Source organism: Argopecten irradians, chromosome 6 (assembly GCF_041381155.1).
Source record: "Argopecten irradians isolate NY chromosome 6, Ai_NY, whole genome shotgun sequence".
NCBI lineage: Eukaryota > Metazoa > Mollusca > Bivalvia > Pectinida > Pectinidae > Argopecten > Argopecten irradians.
The window spans coordinates 40,021,703-40,046,769 of NC_091139.1; the positions used below are offsets into that span (position 1 = coordinate 40,021,703).

General features: G+C 31.1%; 2 protein-coding genes across 6 annotated transcripts in view; one reads left to right on the forward strand and one right to left on the reverse strand.

Moving 5' to 3' along the window:
- The first annotated feature begins 1,261 nt into the window (after positions 1-1,261).
- Positions 1,262-7,901, forward strand: LOC138325867 (uncharacterized). The gene is made up of 7 exons (XM_069271845.1): positions 1,262-1,387; positions 1,686-1,787; positions 3,809-3,856; positions 4,145-4,222; positions 4,747-4,890; positions 5,150-5,214; positions 5,618-7,901. Exons 2-7 carry the CDS (start codon positions 1,697-1,699, stop codon positions 5,804-5,806), a joined length of 615 nt encoding a protein of 204 aa, XP_069127946.1. The 5' UTR covers positions 1,262-1,387; positions 1,686-1,696; the 3' UTR covers positions 5,807-7,901.
- LOC138325866 (uncharacterized) overlaps positions 7,855-25,067 on the reverse strand; it is a 47,279-nt gene continuing 30,066 nt past the window's right edge. For 4 of the 5 annotated variants that reach the window (XM_069271842.1, XM_069271843.1, XM_069271840.1 and 1 more), the window contains 9 exons: positions 24,618-24,701; positions 24,107-24,267; positions 16,854-16,969; positions 13,932-14,205; positions 13,501-13,696; positions 12,814-12,871; positions 12,306-12,382; positions 11,916-12,016; positions 7,855-11,345 (listed from right to left, as the gene is read on the reverse strand). In XM_069271842.1, the coding sequence (XP_069127943.1) occupies positions 11,325-11,345; positions 11,916-12,016; positions 12,306-12,382; positions 12,814-12,871; positions 13,501-13,696; positions 13,932-14,205; positions 16,854-16,969; positions 24,107-24,267; positions 24,618-24,701 (1,088 nt within the window). In that variant the 3' untranslated portion in view covers positions 7,855-11,324. The remainder of the gene's footprint in view (positions 11,346-11,915; positions 12,017-12,305; positions 12,383-12,813; positions 12,872-13,500; positions 13,697-13,931; positions 14,206-16,853; positions 16,970-24,106; positions 24,268-24,617; positions 24,702-25,067) is intronic. The other variant, XM_069271844.1, reaches the window with a different exon arrangement.

The following is a 25,067-nucleotide window of genomic DNA, read 5'->3' on the forward strand; positions in this document are numbered from 1 at the left end:
TCGCCCGAAAAAAATACAAATTACAGATATACTTTGTCATCTATCATATACGACGGAGATTATAATGTAATTTCTAATGTACAATTATGATGAAGACCATGTCATGTATGTAGTCAAAATGTCTTTTCAAATAATACACAGTACATTGTACCTACTGATTGACTGTTATAATTAACTGTATTTTAGCAATTTCTTGGTACAAGTCCTTCCTTTAAACTCAAAGTATTCACGAGTTGTCTTTCATAAATTATTTTGTTAACAAGTTTATCCGTGGTTCAAACGCTTTCAAATAATACCCGCCGACAACTTTTTTTTCAAGTTGTGTAGGGGAGGCAACTCCTGTAAGTGCTATGTTTAGCATCTTAAGTTCATTATGGTCCTTACATATACACGGCAATGTTTTGATAAGCGTAATTGCTAAAGAGGGCGATTAGAACACAAAAAATAAGATATTAATGAACTTTAAAAAAATGTATCAATCACGCTAAAGAATTTGCGGAATGATGAATCTGTTAGTGGCACGTGGCTTATGCCACGTGTGAGAAATCTACGTAACTGCTGTAAACAAACATGTTGACTTCTGTTTTAAAACTTATAATATTAGTTATTGATGAAGATACTTGTAATACTATCAATTTAATAAATCGATTGTTATCATAAACTACTTTGATGCTTCCATATTGAACAATTAAGTCAATATTAAGATAACAAGATTTCAAAATGACTTTCACACCAGACCGGAAAGCGAAAAGACGAAAAGACGAAAATTAAGGTTTGTTAATTTTCGTCTTTTCGTGGCGAAAAGACGAAAAGACGAAATTTAAGGTTTGTTAATTTTCGTCTTTTCGCCCCGAAAAGACGAAATTTAAGGTTTGTTAATTTTCGTCTTTTCGCCCCGAAAAGACGAAAAGACGAAATTTAAGGTTTGTTAATTTTCGTCTTTTCGCCCCGAAAAGACGAAAAGACGAAATTTAAGGTTTGTTAATTTTCGTCTTTTCGGGGCGTTTACATTTACTGGCATTAAATTTTAGTTGCCATATTTCAGACCACTTATGAAGATTGTCCAGGTCATTTTGTAGTCCATGTTTGTCAGCTTCATTATTTACATCCGAGAAGATCTTGGTATCGTCAGCAAACAGCTGACAGGTATTGATTTCTTGCCTATATTGTCAGTAAGTTCTCATTTAAAAAAAAAATCAAGTGTTTGGAAAAAACCTACATGTGTTGTGTTTCCATCGGAAAACCTCGTCGTCTTTCTAGAAAACAAGGAGATCCGATTGGCGAAGTCTTTTGTGACGTCATTGTTATTGTGTACATAGCAACCATTCTAGCGGCAAATATCGACGCAAGTTTCCGAGCGGGATTATTCAACACTTGAAAGAGAAATGTAAGCATGCCTTTAGATGTGTCAAATTGTGTGAAATTATTTTATGATATCTAGTTCCTCGAATTAATAAGATTTCCGCATTATTGTCAAATGGCATACTTTGAACATAAACAGACCTACATGTAGGCCCTGCCTACAGTTAACATTCTCTAGACTCGATTAGACCAGGACTAAACGACTCAAGTATCGCATTAGCATTGATGGTCAGTAGATTCTCCATATAAATTTTACACCAAAAGGTTCATGAAAACCTGGAATTGCATTAATTTTAAGTGCTAAAATGTTTTGTTTTCTTCAGCGTCATTGATTATGGATGTTGCATCTGGATTTAGTATCGACACCATTGTCCAGGAAATGTGTGCAGACATTTTCAGAGAGGCTCTTACTGAAATGGATAAAGGTGAGCGATCTGTTGGTGTTACAATGGTTTTTATGGAATTTCTCCCTAGCAAATCAATGAACATTTCCATAAAAAATCAACGAACATCCCCCTAGCAAATCAACGAACATCTCCAAAGCAAATCAATCAACTTCTCCATAACAAATCAACGAACATCTCCATAGCAAATCAATGAACATCTCCATATCAAATCAACGAACATCTCCATAGCAAATCAACGAACATCTCCATAGCAAATCAATGAACATCTCCATAACAAATCAATGAACATCTCCATAACAAATCAACGAACATCTCCATAACAAATCAACGAACATCTCCATAACAAATCAACGAACATCTCCATAACAAATCAACGAACATCTCCATAACAAATCAACGAACATCTCCATAACAAATCAACGAACATCTCCATAACAAATCAACGAACATCTCCATAACAAATCAACGAACATCTCCATAACAAATCAACGAACATCTCCATAACAAATCAACGAACATCTCCATAACAAATCAAGAACATCTCCATAACAAATCAACGAACATCTCCATAACAAATCAACGAACATCTCCATAACAAATCAACGAACATCTCCATAACAAATCAACGAACATCTCCATAACAAATCAACGAACATCTCCATAACAAATCAACGAACATCTCCATAACAAATCAACGAACATCTCCATAACAAATCAACGAACATCTCCATAACAAATCAACGAACATCTCCATAACAAATCAACGAACATCTCCATAACAAATCAACGAACATCTCCATAGCAAATCAATGAACATCTCCATAACAAATCAACGAACATCTCCATAACAAATCAACGAACATCTCCATAACAAATCAACGAACATCTCCATAACAAATCAACGAACATCTCCATAACAAATCAACGAACATCTCCATAACAAATCAACGAACATCTCCATAACAAATCAACGAACATCTCCATAGCAAATCAATGAACATCTCCAAAGCAAATCAATCAACTTCTCCATAACAAATTCATCTCCATAACAAATCAACGAACATCTCCATAACTAATCAATCAACATCTCAATAACAAATCAACGAACATCTCCATAACAAATCCATCTCCATAACAAATCAACGAACATCTCCATAACAAATCAACGAACATCTCCATAACAAATCAACGAACATCTCCATAACAAATCAACGAACATCTCCATAGCAAATCAATGAACATCTCCATAACAAATCAACGAACATCTCCATAACAAATCAACGAACATCTTCATAGCAAATCAATGAACATCTCCATAGCAAATCAATGAACATCTCCAAAGCAAATCAATCAACTTCTCCATAACAAATCAACGAACATCTCCATAACAAATCAACGAACATCTCCATAGCAAATCAACGAACATCTCCATAACAAATCCATCTCCATAACAAATCAATGAACATCTCCAAAGCAAATCAATCAACTTCTCCATAACAAATCAACGAACATCTCCATAACAAATCAACGAACATCTCCATAACAAATCAACGAACATCTCCATAACAAATCAACGAACATCTCCATAACAAATCAACGAACATCTCCATAACAAATCAATGAACATTTCCATAGCAAATCAACGAACATCTCCATAACAAATCAACGAACATCTCCATAACAAATCAACGAACATCTCCATAACTAATCAATCAACATCTCAATAACAAATCAATGAACATCTCCATGACAAATCCATCTCCATAACAAATCAATGAACATCTCCATAGCAAATCAATGAACATCTCCATAACAAATCAACGAACATCTCCATAGCAAATCAATGAACTTCTCCATAACAAATCAATGAACATCTCCAAAGTAAATCCATCAACATCTCCATAGCAAATCAATAAACATGCTTTGATGTAAACAGATTTGTTCTCATTATTCTAAGCAAAGTTCTTGTCCCCCCTTTAACATATCATGTTTTCATTTAACTCCTTTTTAAATATTCTTGTTTGTTTCTTAATGAATAGAGGATGTTCATCTAGCTGAGCCCTCTCCACTTCATCTGTTTGTTTATGGTAAGTTTCTTAATAGAGATTCTAGATATTGTTTTCAAAGATGACAAACTATATAGAATTACATGGTTACCATAGTTACCAAATGAAATGTCATAATGAAGATAAAATCTTAATTTCTGTACCTCTATGGATGTGCATGCAAGTTGATGAGGAATATAATGATCATATTAATATAGTGTTGGTCTCAAATAAAGAGAAGCATAAGAGAAAGTATATATAAGGTATTAGTATTATATGGTAGACATGTTTGATTGAAAAATAAATTGCTTTTGTTCTCTATTCCTACAGGTAATAAGAAACTGTTCCCGACCAAACCTGACACAGCTGATGTACCAAAGTGGAAACAATACCTTCTCAAACACACATGTAAGGCTACTGTTATTCCATTTGATGTTGATGATGGTCTTGCTCTTATTTCTATTATTCAACATTGGAATGCTTTCCATTGTCTTAAATGCTGTAAATATATTCTTCTCGTACACATGTTTACTTTAAATATCTGAATCTAATACACACAGATCATTGTGAAATACGTTGTCTTAATGTGTCCTTCTTACTAACCTATAAGTATAATGATAGCAATTAAAAAAATAGATGATTACATGTATTGGTGTATTAGCCTCTATATTGTATACCTCTTGGCTAGAGATCTTCTCTTAACCTCGATCAGATGATCAGTTGAACATTTACCTAGTAATCTAGATGTCCTAAGTCATACCCAAATGGATATCATAATTTTTATTTTCATTTATTTAATAGCATCATGAATAATTCCTAGCAGAGAGGTTTACTACAAAGGGTTCAACCAATTAAGACAGTTTCTCCAATGATATTAATTTGCATTCAGAGAAACATATCACAGTTGTACGATGTTTATATTAATTAAACAGACAGTGAGGTGTCAGCCCTGCGAGATGTGTCCATGACCAAGGTCTGGGTGGAATGTTTACCAGAAATGGAGGATCACCATCTCCGCCAGAAATACAGAGAACGTGTGGACTTGTGGAGAAATCTTCTCACCATCAATACAACAGGTATTGATCTAGTAATATTTCTTAAACATAACACATATGTCATTTCATAAAAAAAACCCAATAAAAATAACACATTGTAGACATGAAATATCAATTTTTAATTCGTACTAATAATTATTCAAGTTATAGTTTCAGTGCTTATAAAGAATATATCCTGAATTATACCTAAATTCAGTTTTTAGTCTATGCGTTGATGACATGTACAAGTTTCTATCAATATACATTTTTTTTCCTAATTGCTATTTTTTCTTCTGCCCAGATGCTCTTTTCCCTCAAGTTTTCAAATACAAACCCTCAAAATCACTGCTGGATTTGATCTGTCCAGTAAGTATACAATGTACATGTATATCATTTTTTTTTCTTTTTTTTTTTCAAATTTCTCTTGATGTAAATTACAGATTATATTAATACATCCAGTTGTTACATATAAAAGCAATTATTATAAGCATTGCTAAATGAACTCCGTCAAGAATACACCCATGAACAATTCAAGTGAGGTTGAAGACTTTTAATAATTGACAATGGACATTTGATTTATCACTAAACTGATTTTGGCAAATGGTCAGGTTATAACTCAGCACAAGCATTTAGGATATTTACTATAAAGGCAGAAAATCATCATTCCAGAACTTGGCACAGTATTTTCACTATAAAGACACTGTTAAATTAAATATGATTAATTGTTCATTTTAAAATTGATTGTTTCTTTGTTGTTATAACTCTACAGATGAACAGTACCAGGACTGAGGAGTTTGAGATCATCAATGTAAATGATATCATTCCTAAAATTGTCATTGACCTCTCTGATGGTGTTAAGGAAGCCAAATCAGAAGTAACCTGTAAGGAATTATCAGCTGAGAAATCTAAACAGCGGCGGAGGACCAGGTTCTGTGGAGGTGGCATTCCATGTTTCTGAAAAACTGTTTATGTAAAACTATAAAAGGTCCCAAGCAATGTAATGTGTATATTTTGTAGAAAAAAAATGAAATAACTGTAAAATGTATATGTAGAGGTAGTAAATGTAAATTTCCAGAAATAAAAAAGGCAAAATTTTAAATGAAATGAAAATGGAAAGTTTAGTAAGAGTATCTACATGTACAAATTTTAAATTAATTTAAAAAAATGTTTTTACTAGACATTTGTCATAGTTTTGCACCCGTTTGCATCTTTCAGTATTACATTCTTCAATTTTCATTAAAAACATCTTTACAATTTTATTAATGATTCATAAATATAATGATTTATGATTTTCGTACCTTTTCTTATAATTTTTTTTTTCTTTGACATTATTTGCATGTGAATAACTTTTGCTAAAACGTTATTTTGATGTTGTTCTACCTTTAATGGTCTATTTTAACAAACAATGATTTTATATTTGATATCCCACAAGGTTTTATTGATTTATATAAAAAGACAGCTTTAAAGTTTTACAATACATTACAGTTTACATACATTAATGTATAACTTATGTTATCGTTTCTACTTGAATGTCACAAATCAGTTTTCTGAGTTGATGATTATGGTGAAGAGTCTTAAAAAAAAACCCGATGATTTCTCTGATGAAAAAAAAAAAAAAAGATGAACCATGACAATTTGTTTATTGTATTTCATTGATGTTGTTTTTAATTTTTTTATTTTATCAATTATCTTTGACTTATTTTTAATATAGTTTTACAGCCGAGTTTCAGTATACTTATTTAACTTACAAACCTTACAAACCTTACTCTGGGACCTGAAGGATTTGATCTATGCTCAGACATCCTCGATACTCCAGGGGTTTCGATCACTTATAATCTCTACACCCGTGGACTATCTCTCATAGTAAAACTGGAGACAACAGAAAGGAACAGGTAATTTAGTCCTTTGATGTACATCAAAAGAGCTGTATAATGGTACACTGTGGTTAACTGTGTGACTTTGCAGTTGGGCGTCACTCTCTCTGTAGTCTTCAAGGGAATTTTTTGCTGGCCTTTGATTGTTCAGGTTTGTTCCTCTGAGCTGCCTCCAGTTTTGCTGAGATAGTCCAGGGGTGTAGAGATTGTATGTGATCAGAACCCCTGGAATATCATGGATGGGCTCAGATGACTTTTGGGAATTATCAAAGACAATGTCCCCATGACCTTGACCCTGGACCCTAAGTCAATCAACACCTTGTTTTACTCCAAATAGCTTCATAACTATATAAAACATCTTACCACTTCAGATCTAAAAAAGTTGGGGGGGATGTTTAATGTTTAAATTAAAGATGGTGACCTAGTGACCTTCACCTCTGATACAACGCCCTGACATATGCCACATCATTGCATCTCACTTTAGTGTCGGGTGATAATAAATTAACCAAGTCTATAAACCATCATTGTATAAAGTGGAGAAGTTACCTGATCAACAGGTACTGTACATGGTGAATTTCAGGTAAAAATTAAAATTTGTTGTAATTGATGTTTTACTGATTGTTTTGGGGTTTGGTACACTACACCTGAAGTAAGATTTTTTTTATGTAACCAATTTTTTTTTATTTTGAATTAGTTTTTTGGGTCCAACATCAATACTATGCCCTGTACAGTACCTCTATGGGGTGGTTGGATGATGTCACGGTTTTATATATAAACCACTAATTTTATTTGTCATTGGCATAGCCAGACAGGTGTGACAAAGTAAGGGCTCACCTAGCTGTCGGGTCATAAGTCTACTGTAAACAAATTTATTAAGTCGTCAAATTTTAGTGCGAATGTAAAAAGTGCAATTTAGTGGATCAATAAAGAACGTAACCTTTTAAGAAATTTCGTGCTGTGCATGAATTAGCGATTCAAAGTCTACACTTTTCAAATAAAACTACCGCAAAGATCAGTTTGTAGTATAAAATATTGCTTTTTAAAGTAAAAGAAACGTGACATTCTGATGCCATTCAGGAAATAAAAACTATATGGACAATTGAATACCATAAAAGACAAGAAAAACTAAATATTTCTTTTCTTCATAAGAAAATTTATTTCAAGTTTGGAGTTATCTATGTTAAATATGTCTGCCATGCTAGACATGGCATCTTACAGGTTAAAATGTACAAAATTGATATATATTTGATATTTTAGATATAAATATTTATATACAAACAAAAACGACACTATTATATCATAGAAAATATCACAGCATTTTGTTCAGATTTGCAGTAAAATTATGGTTAATGAACATGTACATTAAAATTAACTACACTTGTATACATTGTGTTCTATCTGAGTTTAAAATCCTCCCAGATCACAGCCTCGTAATAGTTAAAGAATTAATACAATCACTATCATGTAATCAAATATTAATATCCTAGCAAGTTACAAGCTATTAAATGAATAAAACTGATCAAAAAATTATAAAATGAGAAACATTTTAGTAACAGTTAGATAATTGGTAATTTCCTACTTGATGGAGAATCTATGATAAACTAATAGATTTACCAAATCCTTTATATTTTCCTGCTATAATCTCATATCATTGGAGTGAATGAAATTTAGAATGAAATTACAAAAGTTGTTGGTTTTTTTTCAAACAATTAAGCACATGTGTACATAGTTTGTTGTTTAAATTTAGAAATGTTCCTATTTCTTTGATAATGATGTTTGTTGGTCTGTCAGAAACCCTATATGTCAACTTCAGCATAAATACTTATAGAGGTTAAAGATTGGTGTTATATGGTTCTAAATAAATGGATATACACAATATAAAACAATGACTAGCAAATGTGAACTACACGTTTCTAAATCATTTTGAATTTGAAAAATACTTGTTCGTATGAATGTATTGTGAGACAGTTCATATGTCGAGGTCGAAGGTCATCTGGTAAATAATAAATTCTTATTTATGGGACTAAAATGCAAAATAAAATTAATAGTTCTCTTGTCGTATTATGGAATTACTAAAATTAAAAGTTCTCTAGTCGTTTTCAGGAATGACTGTCAAACATCAACTTTTTTTAAGTCTGTTGGCATTTACTTTTATAGTTAGTCACAAGAAATAATGTACTCAAAATAAGCTTAGAGTCTCAATGTCATGGTAATCTTGTATTGGAGGGTTAAAGCCTTTGATCCCTCAAACACCCTTTAGAAGGATGAATTTCAATAAAGTACCATATTTGACTCAATAAGTGCCCCTTTCCATTTTTTGGCCTCAATTTCACTTTTATCAAATTAAATGCACACTGAAAATATAAAACTGTATACATGTACCATATTTTTCAGAGTATAAGTCACATGCCCAAATTCCAGGTAAAATTGATAGTTGGCTTATGTCTGTGAAAGTTTAGTTTAACTTTTACGCTCCCACATTTTAACAATTTTTTTTAGTGCCCTTGATGCTAATATTGGGTCAATTACGTTACCCATGATATACTTACAATATGCAACTGGTATCACAAAATTGTATCAACAAATTGTATTATTTTCATTCAGGTAAATGGCGGTACAGCAACATATTCTGTATTTGCATGTTACAGAGTTATCTGCCCATGCGGGAAGGCATTGATTGTGACGTCATGTGTTTGCGAGCGTAACGTCATACGTTATGGAGAAAACGACGTGAATTGCGCTCACAAAATAATGACGTAACAATCGATACCTACCCGCAAGGGAGCTAACACTGTAATATCTAAAGACGGAATTGACCAAATCAAATGTTATTAGATTAGTTACAATTTTTTTTTTTTTAAATGTCGATAGAATCATTTGATGTGCACATTAATAACAATAAGAATAATGGTCTGAGGACACTATCCTGAGGAACTCAATGCTTGGGCAATGTAAGTTGACAAACCCAACAATGATCCAGGTTAGTAATATTGACCCGACAAATTGTTGACCTCCCCGTAACTTAGTTTTAGCCAATGAGATTAGTAGAAATTAGAGTGTATCTAATATATCATCGACGGTTACCCATGTTTTAACAGTCTGATAAAAAAGGAGCAAAGTGGCCCAACACTGGGTTTCCAAGGGTGCTAATATATAGATATATTCATGTATAAGGCACAATGATTATTAATCAATTAAGTATGTACAAAGATGAAATCACTTCATTTTAATGAAGGAAACACATAAGAATGTATAAAAACTTACAGGTTTGGTTATGTAATAAAATATAGAGGTATTCATGATTACTACAGCTGTAGACATCAAATGGCAGTGGATGAAGAATCATCATCAGGGATTTCTTATGAGAGAAAACATTTCATTTATTTAAAAAAATGATGAGAATAAAAATCCCGACCTACAGTCAGTGATTGGCTACAGCCCCATATGGGTTTCAAATTCATAACCCAGAGATGGAGATCTAGTGGTTGGTTTCACTTTCAAATTTATTTCATATGCAATTGGCCAAATATCAATACTTGGAACTATAGCTGTGATTGGTTCATGTTAATTGTATAATGTAATTACAAAGTTGACACATAATATCATTTAACCAGAAGGAAGGAAATGATCAAAACAAAAAATAAACAATAGTCGAACTATAAAGCTACAAATGTCCCAAAGTATTCAACAAGGCAAAAACTAATGAAACATGCATACAAAGTTAAACAAGAGAGAAAACCGATTGAGAAGGAAGCCTAGCACCAGCAGTGTTAGCTAGCTATAAGTAATGTTATAAGTACCATATCAGCACCAAAAGTAGAATTTAAAACATCTTAGAGCTACATAAAGGCACAAAACAAATTTAGATATACATGCAGACATATAGACGTAAAACTTCTCTATAGGAAATCAAACTACAATGTATTAATTGACACTATATAAGGTATAAATTGGCCACATGTCTTTTAAGCTCAAAATAACACTGAAAACATCCAATTTGTATCACATTAAAACTGTAAAGACAATACTATTTTCTACAACGTACAGCATGTGATTTGATAAAAGACTATTTTACAATATACATGTACACTGATAAAGATCATCAAAAAGCACTTCTAGTTCATAGATGTACATTCAGTCATTGTACCTGATTTAGTGGATTATCTCCCCTTGCTAATGATGCCTATCAATATTAACTGGTACACCTATAAATTACATACATTTACAATAATAATCTAAACAATCTTCAGTACACATTAAAGCTGATAGGACCCACAATGATATATGAAACTGGTCCATTAGTATGTAAATATGACACTATCACATACACAAATTTAAATTAAAAATAACAATTTCAGTACATAATTTAATATCGATTTCTACATCCTTTGCCAGGCTGATAATAATCTTCCCTGATATTGTAAAGTCTGAACATGTATACAATTGACCTTTTTCCCATGTTGAGAACACCGTCCATGTGGCACTAATAGGTCCAGCTTCTTCTTCTGGTCAGTCCTGATGTACTGGTCAGTCCTAGCCTGGCAGTTGACCTCTGTATATCAGGTATGTACTTGTCAGTCTTCAGTGGACAGTGTGTTCTGGTCAACAATCTGTGGTAGGATCCTGTTATATAAACATATTTGTCTAATTAAGTCTTTACATCTTTACCATAATGCAACAATTCACTGACATGAAAAAGTACAGTAAAGGTGTTAAACACTATTAAACAAAATATCCAAGTGAAACTTGACACTAACCACTTAACTCAAGCCTCCAAAAATTACTAATTCCAAAGTTTTCATACCAACTTAAGGATAAAAAGGTTTTCAGATTTAACAAGTTCAATGATTTATATGTAAATCTTTGTAATGAAAGTTGCATTTGATACCATGAACTTATGGCTATTGTAAAATGTCAGTAAACATTTTCTTTGATGGAAGCCAATCTATCAGTCAAAATGTAGGTTACATACAGTGACTTTGTTTTAATTAATAATAACACACTGATAAGTATGAATTAAGGGACTGACACAAGTTTTATAAACTCCGAAAATAGTCTCTATTAATATTATTATGTGTTACGTAGAATTTACACTGACGGCAATACAATGACTTTTCATATTATCATACAACCATTCATGTGAGTCCTCTATTACATCTACCTAGCTACTCTTAGGGAAATCATAGTAACCACCTGTAAAAATCTGCTGCTAGTAGCGGTTACCTGGGGAACAACACCCGCCGAGAAATCTGGGTAGCTTACGTCAACGTGGCGTTCACCTGATACGGGAGGGACTGTAGGGAAAACAAATATTGACATTATACACCACTTTTAGAAAAAATGTATATGCTGCAAAAGGGCTTTTAGTGAGATTACATTTTTTTAAAATTCCTTTTTCTCGTTATAAATCAAAATGATGAAACTTTGAACAAACAAAATTTACCAGTTAAACACAAATTCATATATTCTTCTCAACCAGACACAAAATAAGCGACAGATTCTCACTTAGAATTATAACGGGGAATGACTGTCTGGTTATAACTATTTATGCACTTTCAAAATCACTTTGACGGACTTTCTTACTTGGAGCCTCCTTATCTGATTGGTCAGGATGGTGTCTTTTCTTTTTCTTCTTCTTGTCAGCTGACTTTGATCGTCGTCTAGGTAACAGGAATAAACACGACCAATGTTAAATGACCAAAAACGTGTACAACTATTATGGACCCCAAGACAGCAATCAACAGGGCGACAGGCAAAAATACACTGTATTTGTTCTCACTGTAGGGTGGCAAACGGTTATCATGAAATACTCTCTGAATGTTCCTGCTACTTTTTTAAAAAAAAATTTGCATACACTATTTCAAAACAATATAGAAGAAAAAAGTGAAATTGTCAATTAACCAATATGATATTAAGAACAATATGATGTATATTGGTATCATTTTGGGTATAATGACATTACAGAAATTAGTTTCATTTTTACAAAGAATTATGCTAATATATAAGCCCTGATTTCATGGTTGTAGAGATGAGGTGCGTGATGAAAGAAGAGAGAGACTCGATCTTCATGATTTTGATGTGTGATTTTTACCTGCTCTCTGTTAATGTTGAAGTGGGAGATGTGTCATCATCTGCTATCTCCAATAGCCCTGTAAAACAAAACACATTCATTAATATAGACTGGTGTTTAAATATGACAGCTCATTACCCACCAGATTGTCTTCCTTTGACATCCCAATATCCACCTAACTTCTTACCAGATTATCTCCCTTCGACATCCCCAATATCCACCTAACTTCTTACCAGATTATCTCTCTTTGACATCCCCAATATCCACCTAACTTCTTACAAGATTATCTCTCTTTGACATCCCCAATATCCACCTAACTTCTTACCAGATTATCTCCCTTTGACATCCCCAATATCCATCTAGCTTCTTACCAGATCATCTCCCTTTGACATCCCCAATATCCACCTAACTTCTTACTAGATTATCTCCCTTTGACATCCCCAATATCCACCTAACTTTTTACAAGATTATCTTCCTTTGACTTTCCAATATCCACCTAACTTCTTACTAGATTATCTCCCTTCAACAACCCCAAAATCTACCTAACTTGAATCTCACCAGATTGTCTCCCTTTGACCCAATAACCACATGACTCCTTTCCACATTATCTCCCTTTGACATCCCCAATATCCACCTGACTTGTCACCAGATTGTCTCCTTTTGACCCAATAACCACATGACTCCTTACTGAATCCTCTTTAGCCTTACCTTCCATCCCCGTAAGAGTACCACCACCAGTCCCACCAGCCATCTGTAGGAGTAAGGACTTGATGACGTTCATATCCTGCGTCATCTTATGTTGCATTTTCTTCTGTGAGTCCTTCAGTTCTTGTAGCCCGATCTGTAGGTTGGTCACCTCGTCCTGTAGTATTTTAGTGGTGACCAGACCCTCCTTATCAGGTCCCTACAGAATACAAGAACTTTAGTCACTGAGCCATCACATCCATCATCAGTAGACTTAGAAACAGGTCATACTATCATCTGATTCATAGGAGAATTCTGTCGTTATCAAGTAAACAGTTAAATCATAGTGCTGGTTTAATTAAAATAATAATCAAGATTAAACAAAAAAACTTACCATCTCATTTTTCAAATATTTATAAAAAATGACTACACTAAAAAGTAGATAATACACTCACCTCAATGCTTTGTTCAGAGCTCCCCGAGAAGAACTTGACAGCAAACATTTCCCTGAACTCATCTAAGTCCTCCTTTATTTGAATGGTGACTTTCTTCATGTCTTCCTCGCCCTCCTCTGTCATGTCATCATCGTAATATTCCTGGAGAGGGGAACACTCCTTGGCTATATAATCCAGGAATCTATTTCTGTTCTTGGTCGACATGCCGTCCCAGAAGTTCAGACATGTAATGGCCTTCTGCATGATGGCATTGGCCTGAGCATTATCATACACTCTGGAATACAAAAAGTCATGACATCAACATTGTCACATACTCTGGAACACACAAAAAGTGATGACATCATTGTCATACACCCTGGAACACAAAAAGTGATGACATCATCATTGTCATACACTCTGGAATACAAGAAGTCATGACATCAACATTTATATTTTCATACACTCTGAAACACAAAGAGTCATGACATGAACATTGTCACATACTCTGGAACACACAAAACGTGATGACATCATTGTCATACACTTTGAAACATGACATCAAAATTTAGATCAACATTTTCATAAATTATATAATCTCACTGCCAAATTGATAGGTAAGGATCCACCCTATCCTTTTTTTCTTGAGAGGTTGGACTAGTTACTACTGAATGGTGCTAGATTTACGAAATGTCAAGATCTAGGAGTCGTCTTCAAAATTAATATATACATAGATGATACAAACATCTCCTCCCACTCTTAATTTTCTTTACATTCTTTTACCTTTCCTACTCCTTTTCCTATCTTTTCTTGTACCTGTGAGCGATTTATCCTGAAGATATGTTAAACCTTAAACTTAAACTTGGCTCTCACCTCTGGAATGTGTCTGACAGCAGAGCAATAAACAGGTTTGAGTCCTTTAGTATAGGGGTAGGTTGTTATAGGAGTAGGTGGGTATAATACTATAGCATTACATTGACTCTCATCTCTGGAATGAGTCTGACAGCAGAGCGATAAACAGGTTTGAGTCCTATAGTATAGGGGTAGGTTGGTGTTATAGGAGTAGGTGGGTATAATACTATAGCATTACATTAACTCTCATCTCTGGAATGTGTCTGACAGCAGAGCAATAAACAGGTTTGAGTCCTATAGTATAGGGGTAGGTTGGTGTTATAGGAGTAGGTGGGTATAATACTATAGCATTACATTGACTCTCACCTCTGGAATGTGTCTGACAGCAGAGCAATAAACAGGTTGAGTCGTATAGTATAGGGGTAAGTTTGTGTTATAGGAGTAGGTGGGTATAATACTATAGCATTACATTGACTCTCATCTCTGGAATGTGTCTGACAGCAGAGCAATAAACAGGTTGAGTCGTATAGTATAGGGGTAAGTTTGTGTTATAGGAGTAGGTGGGTATAATACTATAGCATTACATTGACTCTCACCTCTGGAATGTGTCTGACAGCAGAGCAATAAACAGGGTTGAGTCGTATAGTATAGGGGTAGGTTGGTGTTATAGGAGTAGGTGGGTATAATACTATAGCATTACATTGACTCTCATCTCTGGAATGTGTCTGACAGCAGAGCAATAAACAGGTTGAGTCGTATAGTATAGGGGTAAGTTTGTGTTATAGGAGTAGGTGGGTATAATACTATAGCATTACATTGACTCTCACCTCTGGAATGTGTCTGACAGCAGAGCAATAAACAGGTTGAGTCGTATAGTATAGGGGTAAGTTTGTGTTATAGGAGTAGGTGGGTATAATACTATAGCATTACATTGACTCTCATCTCTGGAATGTGTCTGACAGCAGAGCAATAAACAGGTTGAGTCGTATAGTATAGGGGTAAGTTTGTGTTATAGGAGTAGGTGGGTATAATACTATAGCATTACATTGACTCTCACCTCTGGAATGTGTCTGACAGCAGAGCAATAAACAGGTTGAGTCGTATAGTATAGGGGTAAGTTTGTGTTATAGGAGTAGGTGGGTATAATACTATAGCATTACATTGACTCTCACCTCTGGAATGTGTCTGACAGCAGAGCAATAAACAGGTTGAGTCGTATAGTATAGGGGTAAGTTTGTGTTATAGGAGTAGGTGGGTATAATACTATAGCATTACATTGACTCTCATCTCTGGAATGTGTCTGACAGCAGAGCAATAAACAGGTTGAGTCGTATAGTATAGGGGTAAGTTTGTGTTATAGGAGTAGGTGGGTATAATACTATAGCATTACATTGACTCTCACCTCTGGAATGTGTCTGACAGCAGAGCAATAAACAGGTTGAGTCGTATAGTATAGGGGTAAGTTTGTGTTATAGGAGTAGGTGGGTATAATACTATAGCATTACATTGACTCTCACCTCTGGAATGTGTCTGACAGCAGAGCAATAAACAGGTTGAGTCGTATAGTATAGGGGTAAGTTTGTGTTATAGGAGTAGGTGGGTATAATACTATAGCATTACATTGACTCTCATCTCTGGAATGTGTCTGACAGCAGAGCAATAAACAGGTTGAGTCGTATAGTATAGGGGTAAGTTTGTGTTATAGGAGTAGGTGGGTATAATACTATAGCATTACATTGACTCTCACCTCTGGAATGTGTCTGACAGCAGAGCAATAAACAGGTTGAGTCGTATAGTATAGGGGTAAGTTTGTGTTATAGGAGTAGGTGGGTATAATACTATAGCATTACATTGACTCTCATCTCTGGAATGAGTCTGACAGCAGAGCGATAAACAGGTTTGAGTCCTATAGTATAGGGGTAGGTTGGTGTTATAGGAGTAGGTGGGTATAATACTATAGCATTACATTGACTCTCACCTCTGGAATGTGTCTGACAGCAGAGCAATAAACAGGTTTGAGTCCTATAGTATAGGGGTAGGTTGGTGTTATAGGAGTAGGTGGGTATAATACTATAGCATTACATTGACTCTCACCTCTGGAATGTGTCTGACAGCAGAGCAATAAACAGGTTGAGACAGATTATAGCAGACAAGGCAAGCCATGTCCCTACCAAAATGTCTGTCATAACGGGATCGATCAATTTCAAATCCTGAAAATAAACATAATGCATGTATTATTACCTACAAAGGACATGAACGTTATTATTATGTCAACACAATACATCTTCTGTCAACACAATACTAGATATATCTTCTCTCTATTACATTAAATGTCATGATACGGAAGCATTTGTAATAATCTGTATAGTTACAGGTTTTATTTTTTACAGGTTTTATATTTTTTTTATGTCCAAGGAACTGGGGTCAGAACTCTGAAGTTATCATTTTGAAATATAAAATCACACTGTGTACTTTATAGACTAAAGGGTATACTAACATCATTTTGACATTTGTATGGTTAAAGGGAATACTAACATTGTATTGATATTCGTATAGGTTAAAGGGTAATACTAACATCATATTTATATTTGTATATTAAAGGGTATACTAATAGGTTAAAGGGATTATAAAATACTAACATCATATTTATATTTGTATAGGTTAAAGGGTATACTAACATCATATTTATATTTGTATAGGTTAAAGGGTATACTAACATCATATTTATATTTGTATAGGTTAAAGGGTATACTAACATCATATTTATATTTGTATAGGTTAAAGGGTATACTAACATCATATTTATATTTGTATAGGTTAAAGGGTATACTAACATCATATTTATATTTGTATAGGTTAAAGGGTTACTAACATCATATATATATTTGTATAGGTTAAAGGGTATACTAACATCATATTTATATTTGTATAGGTTAAAGGGTTACTAACATCATATTTATATTTGTATAGGTTAAAGGGTATACTAACATCATATTTATATTTGTATAGGTTAAAGGGTTACTAACATCATATTTATATTTGTATAGGTTAAAGGGTATACTAACATCATATTTATATTTGTATAGGTTAAAGGGTATACTAACATCATATTTATATTTGTATAGGTTAAAGGGTATACTAACATCATATTTATATTTGTATAGGTTAAAGGGTATACTAACATCATATATATATTTGTATAGGTTAAAGGGTATACTAACATCATATTTATATTTGTATAGGTTAAAGGGTATACTAACATCATATTTATATTTGTATAGGTTAAAGGGTATACTAACATCATATATATATTTGTATAGGTTAAAGGGTATACTAACATCATATTTATATTTGTATAGGTTAAAGGGTATACTAACATCATATATATATTTGTATAGGTTAAAGGGTATACTAACATCATATTTATATTTGTATAGGTTAAAGGGTATACTAACATCATATTTATATTTGTATAGGTTAAAGGGTATACTAACATCATATATATATTTGTATAGGTTAAAGGGTATACTAACATCATATTTATATTTGTATAGGTTAAAGGGTATACTAACATTGTATTGATATTTGTATAGGTTAAAGGGTATACTAACATCATATTTATATTTGTATAGGTTAAAGGGTATACTAACATCATATTTATATTTGTATAGGTTAAAGGGTATACTAACATCATATATATATATTTGTATAGGTTAAAGGGTATACTAACATCATATTTATATTTGTATAGGTTAAAGGGTATACTAACATCATATTTATATTTGTATAGGTTAAAGGGTATACTAACATCATATATATATTTGTATAGGTTAAAGGGTATACTAACATCATATATATATTTGTATAGGTTAAAGGGTATACTAACATCATATATATATTTGTATAGGTTAAAGGGTATACTAACATCATATTTATATTTGTATAGGTTAAAGGGTATACTAACATCATATATATATTTGTATAGGTTAAAGGGTATACTAACATCATATATATATTTGTATAGGTTAAAGGGTATACTAACATCATATATATATTTGTATAGGTTAAAGGGTATACTAACATCATATTTATATTTGTATAGGTTAAAGGGTATACTAACATCATATTTATATTTGTATAGGTTAAAGGGTATACTAACATCATATATATATTTGTATAGGTTAAAGGGTATACTAACATCATATTTATATTTGTATAGGTTAAAGGGTATACTAACATCATATATATATTTGTATAGGTTAAAGGGTATACTAACATCATATATATATTTGTATAGGTTAAAGGGTATACTAACATCATATTTATATTTGTATAGGTTAAAGGGTATACTAACATCATATATATATTTGTATAGGTTAAAGGGTATACTAACATCATATTTATATTCCTATAGGTTAAAGGGTATACTAACATCATATTTATATTTGTATAGGTTAAAGGGTATACTAACATCATATATATATTTGTATAGGTTAAAGGGTATACTAACATCATATTATATTTGTATAGGTTAAAGGGTATACTAACATCATATTATATTTGTATAGGTTAAAGGGTATACTAACATCATATATATATTTGTATAGGTTAAAGGGTATACTAACATCATATTTATATTTGTATAGGTTAAAGGGTATACTAACATCATATTATATTTGTATAGGTTAAAGGGTATACTAACATCATATTTATATTTGTATAGGTTAAAGGGTATACTAACATCATATATATATTTGTATAGGTTAAAGGGTATACTAACATCATATTTATATTTGTATAGGTTAAAGGGTATACTAACATCATATTTATATTTGTATAGGTTAAAGGGTATACTAACATCATATATATATTTGTATAGGTTAAAGGGTTACTAACATCATATATATATATTTGTATAGGTTAAAGGGTATACTAACATCATATTTATATTTGTATAGGTTAAAGGGTATACTAACATCATATTTATATTTGTATAGGTTAAAGGGTATACTAACATCAATATATTTGTATAGGTTAAAGGGTATACTAACATCATATTTATATTTGTATAGGTTAAAGGGTATACTAACATCATATTTATATTTGTATAGGTTAAAGGGTATACTAACATATATTATATATTTGTATAGGTTAAAGGGTATACTAACATCATATTTATATGTTGTATAGGTTAAAGGGTATACTAACATCATATTTATATTTGTATAGGTTAAAGGGTATACTAACATCATATTTATATTTGTATAGGTTAAAGGGTATACTAACATCATATTTATATTTGTATAGGTTAAAGGGTATACTAACATCATATATATATTTGTATAGGTTAAAGGGTTACTAACATCATATTTATATTTGTATAGGTTAAAGGGTATACTAACATCATATTTATATTTGTATAGGTTAAAGGGTATACTAACATCATATATATATTTGTATAGGTTAAAGGGTTACTAACATCATATTTATATTTGTATAGGTTAAAGGGTTACTAACATCATATTATATATTTGTATAGGTTAAAGGGTTACTAACATCATATTTATATATTTGTATAAGTTAAAGGGTTACTAACATCATATATATATTTGTATAGGTTAAAGGGTATACTAACATCATATATATATTTGTATAGGTTAAAGGGTATACTAACATCATATATATATATTTGTATAGGTTAAAGGGATACTAACATCATATATATATTTGTATAGGTTAAAGGGTATACTAACATCATATATATATTTGTATAGGTTAAAGGGTTACTAACATCATATATATATTTGTATAGGTTAAAGGGTTACTAACATCATATATATATTTGTATAGGTTAAAGGGTTACTAACATCATATTTATATTTGTATAGGTTAAAGGGTATACTAACATCATATATATATTTGTATAGGTTAAAGGGTATACTAACATCATATATATATTTGTATAGGTTAAAGGGTATACTAACATCATATATATATTTGTATAGGTTAAAGGGTATACTAACATCATATATATATATTTGTATAGGTTAAAGGGTATACTAACATCATATATATATTTGTATAGGTTAAAGGGTATACTAACATCATATATATATTTGTATAGGTTAAAGGGTATACTAACATCATATATATATTTGTATAGGTTAAAGGGTATACTAACATCATATTTATATTTGTATAGGTTAAAGGGTATACTAACATCATATATATATTTGTATAGGTTAAAGGGTATACTAACATCATATTATATATTTGTATAGGTTAAAGGGTATACTAACATCATATATTATATTTGTATAGGTTAAAGGGTATACTAACATCATATTATATTTGTATAGGTTAAAGGGTATACTAACATCATATATATATATTTGTATAGGTTAAAGGGTATACTAACATCATATATATATTTGTATAGGTTAAAGGGTATACTAACATCATATATATATTTGTATAGGTTAAAGGGTATACTAACATCATATATATATTTGTATAGGTTAAAGGGTATACTAACATCATATTTATATTTGTATAGGTTAAAGGGTATACTAACATCATATTTATATTTGTATAGGTTAAAGGGTATACTAACATCATATTTATATTTGTATAGGTTAAAGGGTATACTAACATCATATTTATATTTGTATAGGTTAAAGGGTAACATCTAATAAAAATCATATTCATATATATTTGTATAGGTTAAAGGGTATACTAACATCATATATATATTTTATAGGTTAAAGGGTATACTAACATCATATTTATATTTGTATAGGTTTAAAGGGTATACTAACATCATATATATATATTTGTATAGGTTAAAGGGTATACTAACATCATATTTATATTTGTATAGGTTAAAGGGTATACTAACATCATATTATATTTGTATAGGTTAAAGGGTATACTAACATCATATTTATATTTGTATAGGTTAAAGGGTTACTAACATCATATTATATATTTGTATAGGTTAAAGGGTATACTAACATCATATTTATATTTGTATAGGTTAAAGGGTATACTAACATCATATATATATTTGTATAGGTTAAAGGGTATACTAACATCATATTTATATATTTGTATAGGTTAAAGGGTATACTAACATCATATTTATATTCCTATAGGTTAAAGGGTATACTAACATCATATATATATATTTGTATAGGTTAAAGGGTATACTAACATCATATTATATATTTGTATAGGTTAAAGGGTATACTAACATCATATATATATTTGTATAGGTTAAAGGGTATACTAACATCATATTTATATTTGTATAGGTTAAAGGGTATACTAACATCATATATATATTTGTATAGGTTAAAGGGTATACTAACATCATATTTATATTTGTATAGGTTAAAGGGTATACTAACATCATATTTATATTTGTATAGGTTAAAGGGTATACTAACATCATATTTATATTTGTATAGGTTAAAGGGTATACTAACATCATATTTATATTTGTATAGGTTAAAGGGTATACTAACATCATATTTATATTTGTATAGGTTAAAGGGTATACTAACATTGTATTTATATTTGTATAGGTTAAAGGGTTACTAACATCATATATATATTTGTATAGGTTAAAGGGTATACTAACATCATATTTATATTTGTATAGGTTAAAGGGTTACTAACAACATTATATTATATTTGTATAGGTTAAAGGGTATACTAACATCATATTTATATTTGTATAGGTTAAAGGGTATACTAACATCATATTTATATTTGTATAGGTTAAAGGGTATACTAACATCATATTATATTTGTATAGGTTAAAGGGTATACTAACATCATATTTATATTTGTATAGGTTAAAGGGTTACTAACATCATATATATATTTGTATAGGTTAAAGGGTATACTAACATCATATTTATATTTGTATAGGTTAAAGGGTATACTAACATCATATTTATATTTGTATAGTTAAAGGGTATACTAACATCATATTATATATTTGTATAGGTTAAAGGGTATACTAACATCATATATATATTTGTATAGGTTAAAGGGTATACTAACATCATATATATATTTGTATAGGTTAAAGGGTATACTAACATCATATTATATATTTGTATAGGTTAAAGGGTATACTAACATCATATTATATTTGTATAGGTTAAAGGGTATACTAACATCATATTATATTTGTATAGGTTAAAGGGTATACTAACATCATATTTATATTTGTATAGGTTAAAGGGTATACTAACATCATATTTATATATTGTATAGGTTAAAGGGTATACTAAAATCATCATATATATATTTGTATAGGTTAAAGGGTATACTAACATCATATTTATATTTGTATAGGTTAAAGGGTATACTAACATCATATTTATATTTGTATAGGTTAAAGGGTTACTAACATATATTTATATTTGTATAGGTTAAAGGGTATACTAACATCATATTTATATTTGTATAGGTTAAAGGGTATACTAACATCATATTTATATTTGTATAGGTTAAAGGGAATACTAACATCATATATATATTTGTATAGGTTAAAGGGTATACTAACATCATATTATATTTGTATAGGTTAAAGGATACTAACATCATTATATTTGTATAGGTAAAGGGTTACTAACATCATATATATATTGTATAGGTTAAAGGGTTACTAACATCATATATATATTTGTATAGGTTAAAGGGTATACTAACATCATATTTATATTTGTATAGGTTAAAGGGTATACTAACATCATATAGATATTTGTATAGGTTAAAGGGTATACTAACATCATATTTATATTTGTATAGGTTAAAGGGTATACTAACATCATATATATATTTGTATAGGTTAAAGGGTATACTAACATCATATTTATATTCTATAGGTTAAAGGGTATACTAACATCATATTATATATTTGTATAGGTTAAAGGGTTACTAACATCATATATATATTTGTATAGGTTAAAGGGTATACTAACATCATATTTATATTCGTATAGGTTAAAGGGTATACTAACATCATATTTATATTCGTATAGGTTAAAGGGTATACTAACATCATATTTATATTTGTATAGGTTAAAGGGTATACTAACATCATATTTATATTCGTATAGGTTAAAGGGTATACTAACATCATATATATACTTGTATAGGTTAAAGGGTATACTAACATCATATATATATTCGTATAGGTTAAAGGGTATACTAAACATCATATATATATTTGTATAGGTTAAAGGGAATACTAACATCATATATATATTTGTATAGGTTAAAGGGTTACTAACATCATATTTATATTTGTATAGGTTAAAGGGTATACTAACATCATATTGATATTCGTCGACCAGAGTGAGACGGAACATGGTGAAGAGAACAGCGTTAAAGTCCTCAAAGCCTGCTACTGTAATAGTTGCATTAGCATTAGGATCATGACGATCTGCATACGCTACACGGTTCCCTCCGAATATCATCCAAAAGGCACACACTGAAATAAGGATTACCGTAAGTCAGATGAGACTATGACAACACTTCAAAATAATATTGAACTATACACTTTATTAATAGTAGACTGCTAATACAAGTTATACCTAAAATAAGACTGAGAAAATACTCAATAAGCTTAACTTTGAAATAAACTTTGAAGGTATAACTTACCTTTTAAGGCAGTGACAAAACTTTTATAAGCAGTTGCCTTTAACTGGTAATTTTCTTGGAAATTATATTTTCACAAGTTTACAAACTGGTTGCCGTCATGCAACCACAAATAAATACTTTTTGTAGTATAGAGTAAATACAGATCTAACCAGATAGTGTAATTATGAAACAATGACTTACCATATGGTAGGAAGAATTCCAGGTAGAGGAAAGCGAACCGCAACAAATCATTCAACATGTGACTCAGGATCACAATAAATGGACCTGTTGAATTTAAAGAATGGCACAATACGAATCATGAACAATATTTTTGTATAAATCTATTATAAACCTCTTCTCTAAGGTAAAATTTTTACCATGGAAATTTGTTTATACACATGAACAACATTTAGTATCAATCTCTGTATTGAAGAATTAATGAATCTCCAAATTCATGACATGTACCGGATACTGCTTATTTGGGCAGTGAGCTTATTTGCAGACATGCATTTATATTTATGTATAAAGTTTGGCTTTATTTGTAACCTAGAAATAAATGAGAAAGGACTAGCAGACCTGTAACTTACCAATTAGTGAGAAGGGCCAAGCTGACGTGTAACTTACCAATAAGTGAGAAGGGCCGAGCTGACC

Excerpts from the sequence above, each read along its gene's own strand:
- LOC138325867 (XM_069271845.1), top strand. The coding sequence starts at position 1,697 with ATGGATGTTGCATCTGGATTTAGTATCGACACCATTGTCCAGGAAATG. Across the intron at positions 1,788-3,808 it reads TCTTACTGAAATGGATAAAG|AGGATGTTCATCTAGCTGAG; the intron begins GTGAGCGATCTG and ends CTTAATGAATAG. Across the intron at positions 4,891-5,149 it reads TCTCACCATCAATACAACAG|ATGCTCTTTTCCCTCAAGTT; the intron begins GTATTGATCTAG and ends TCTTCTGCCCAG.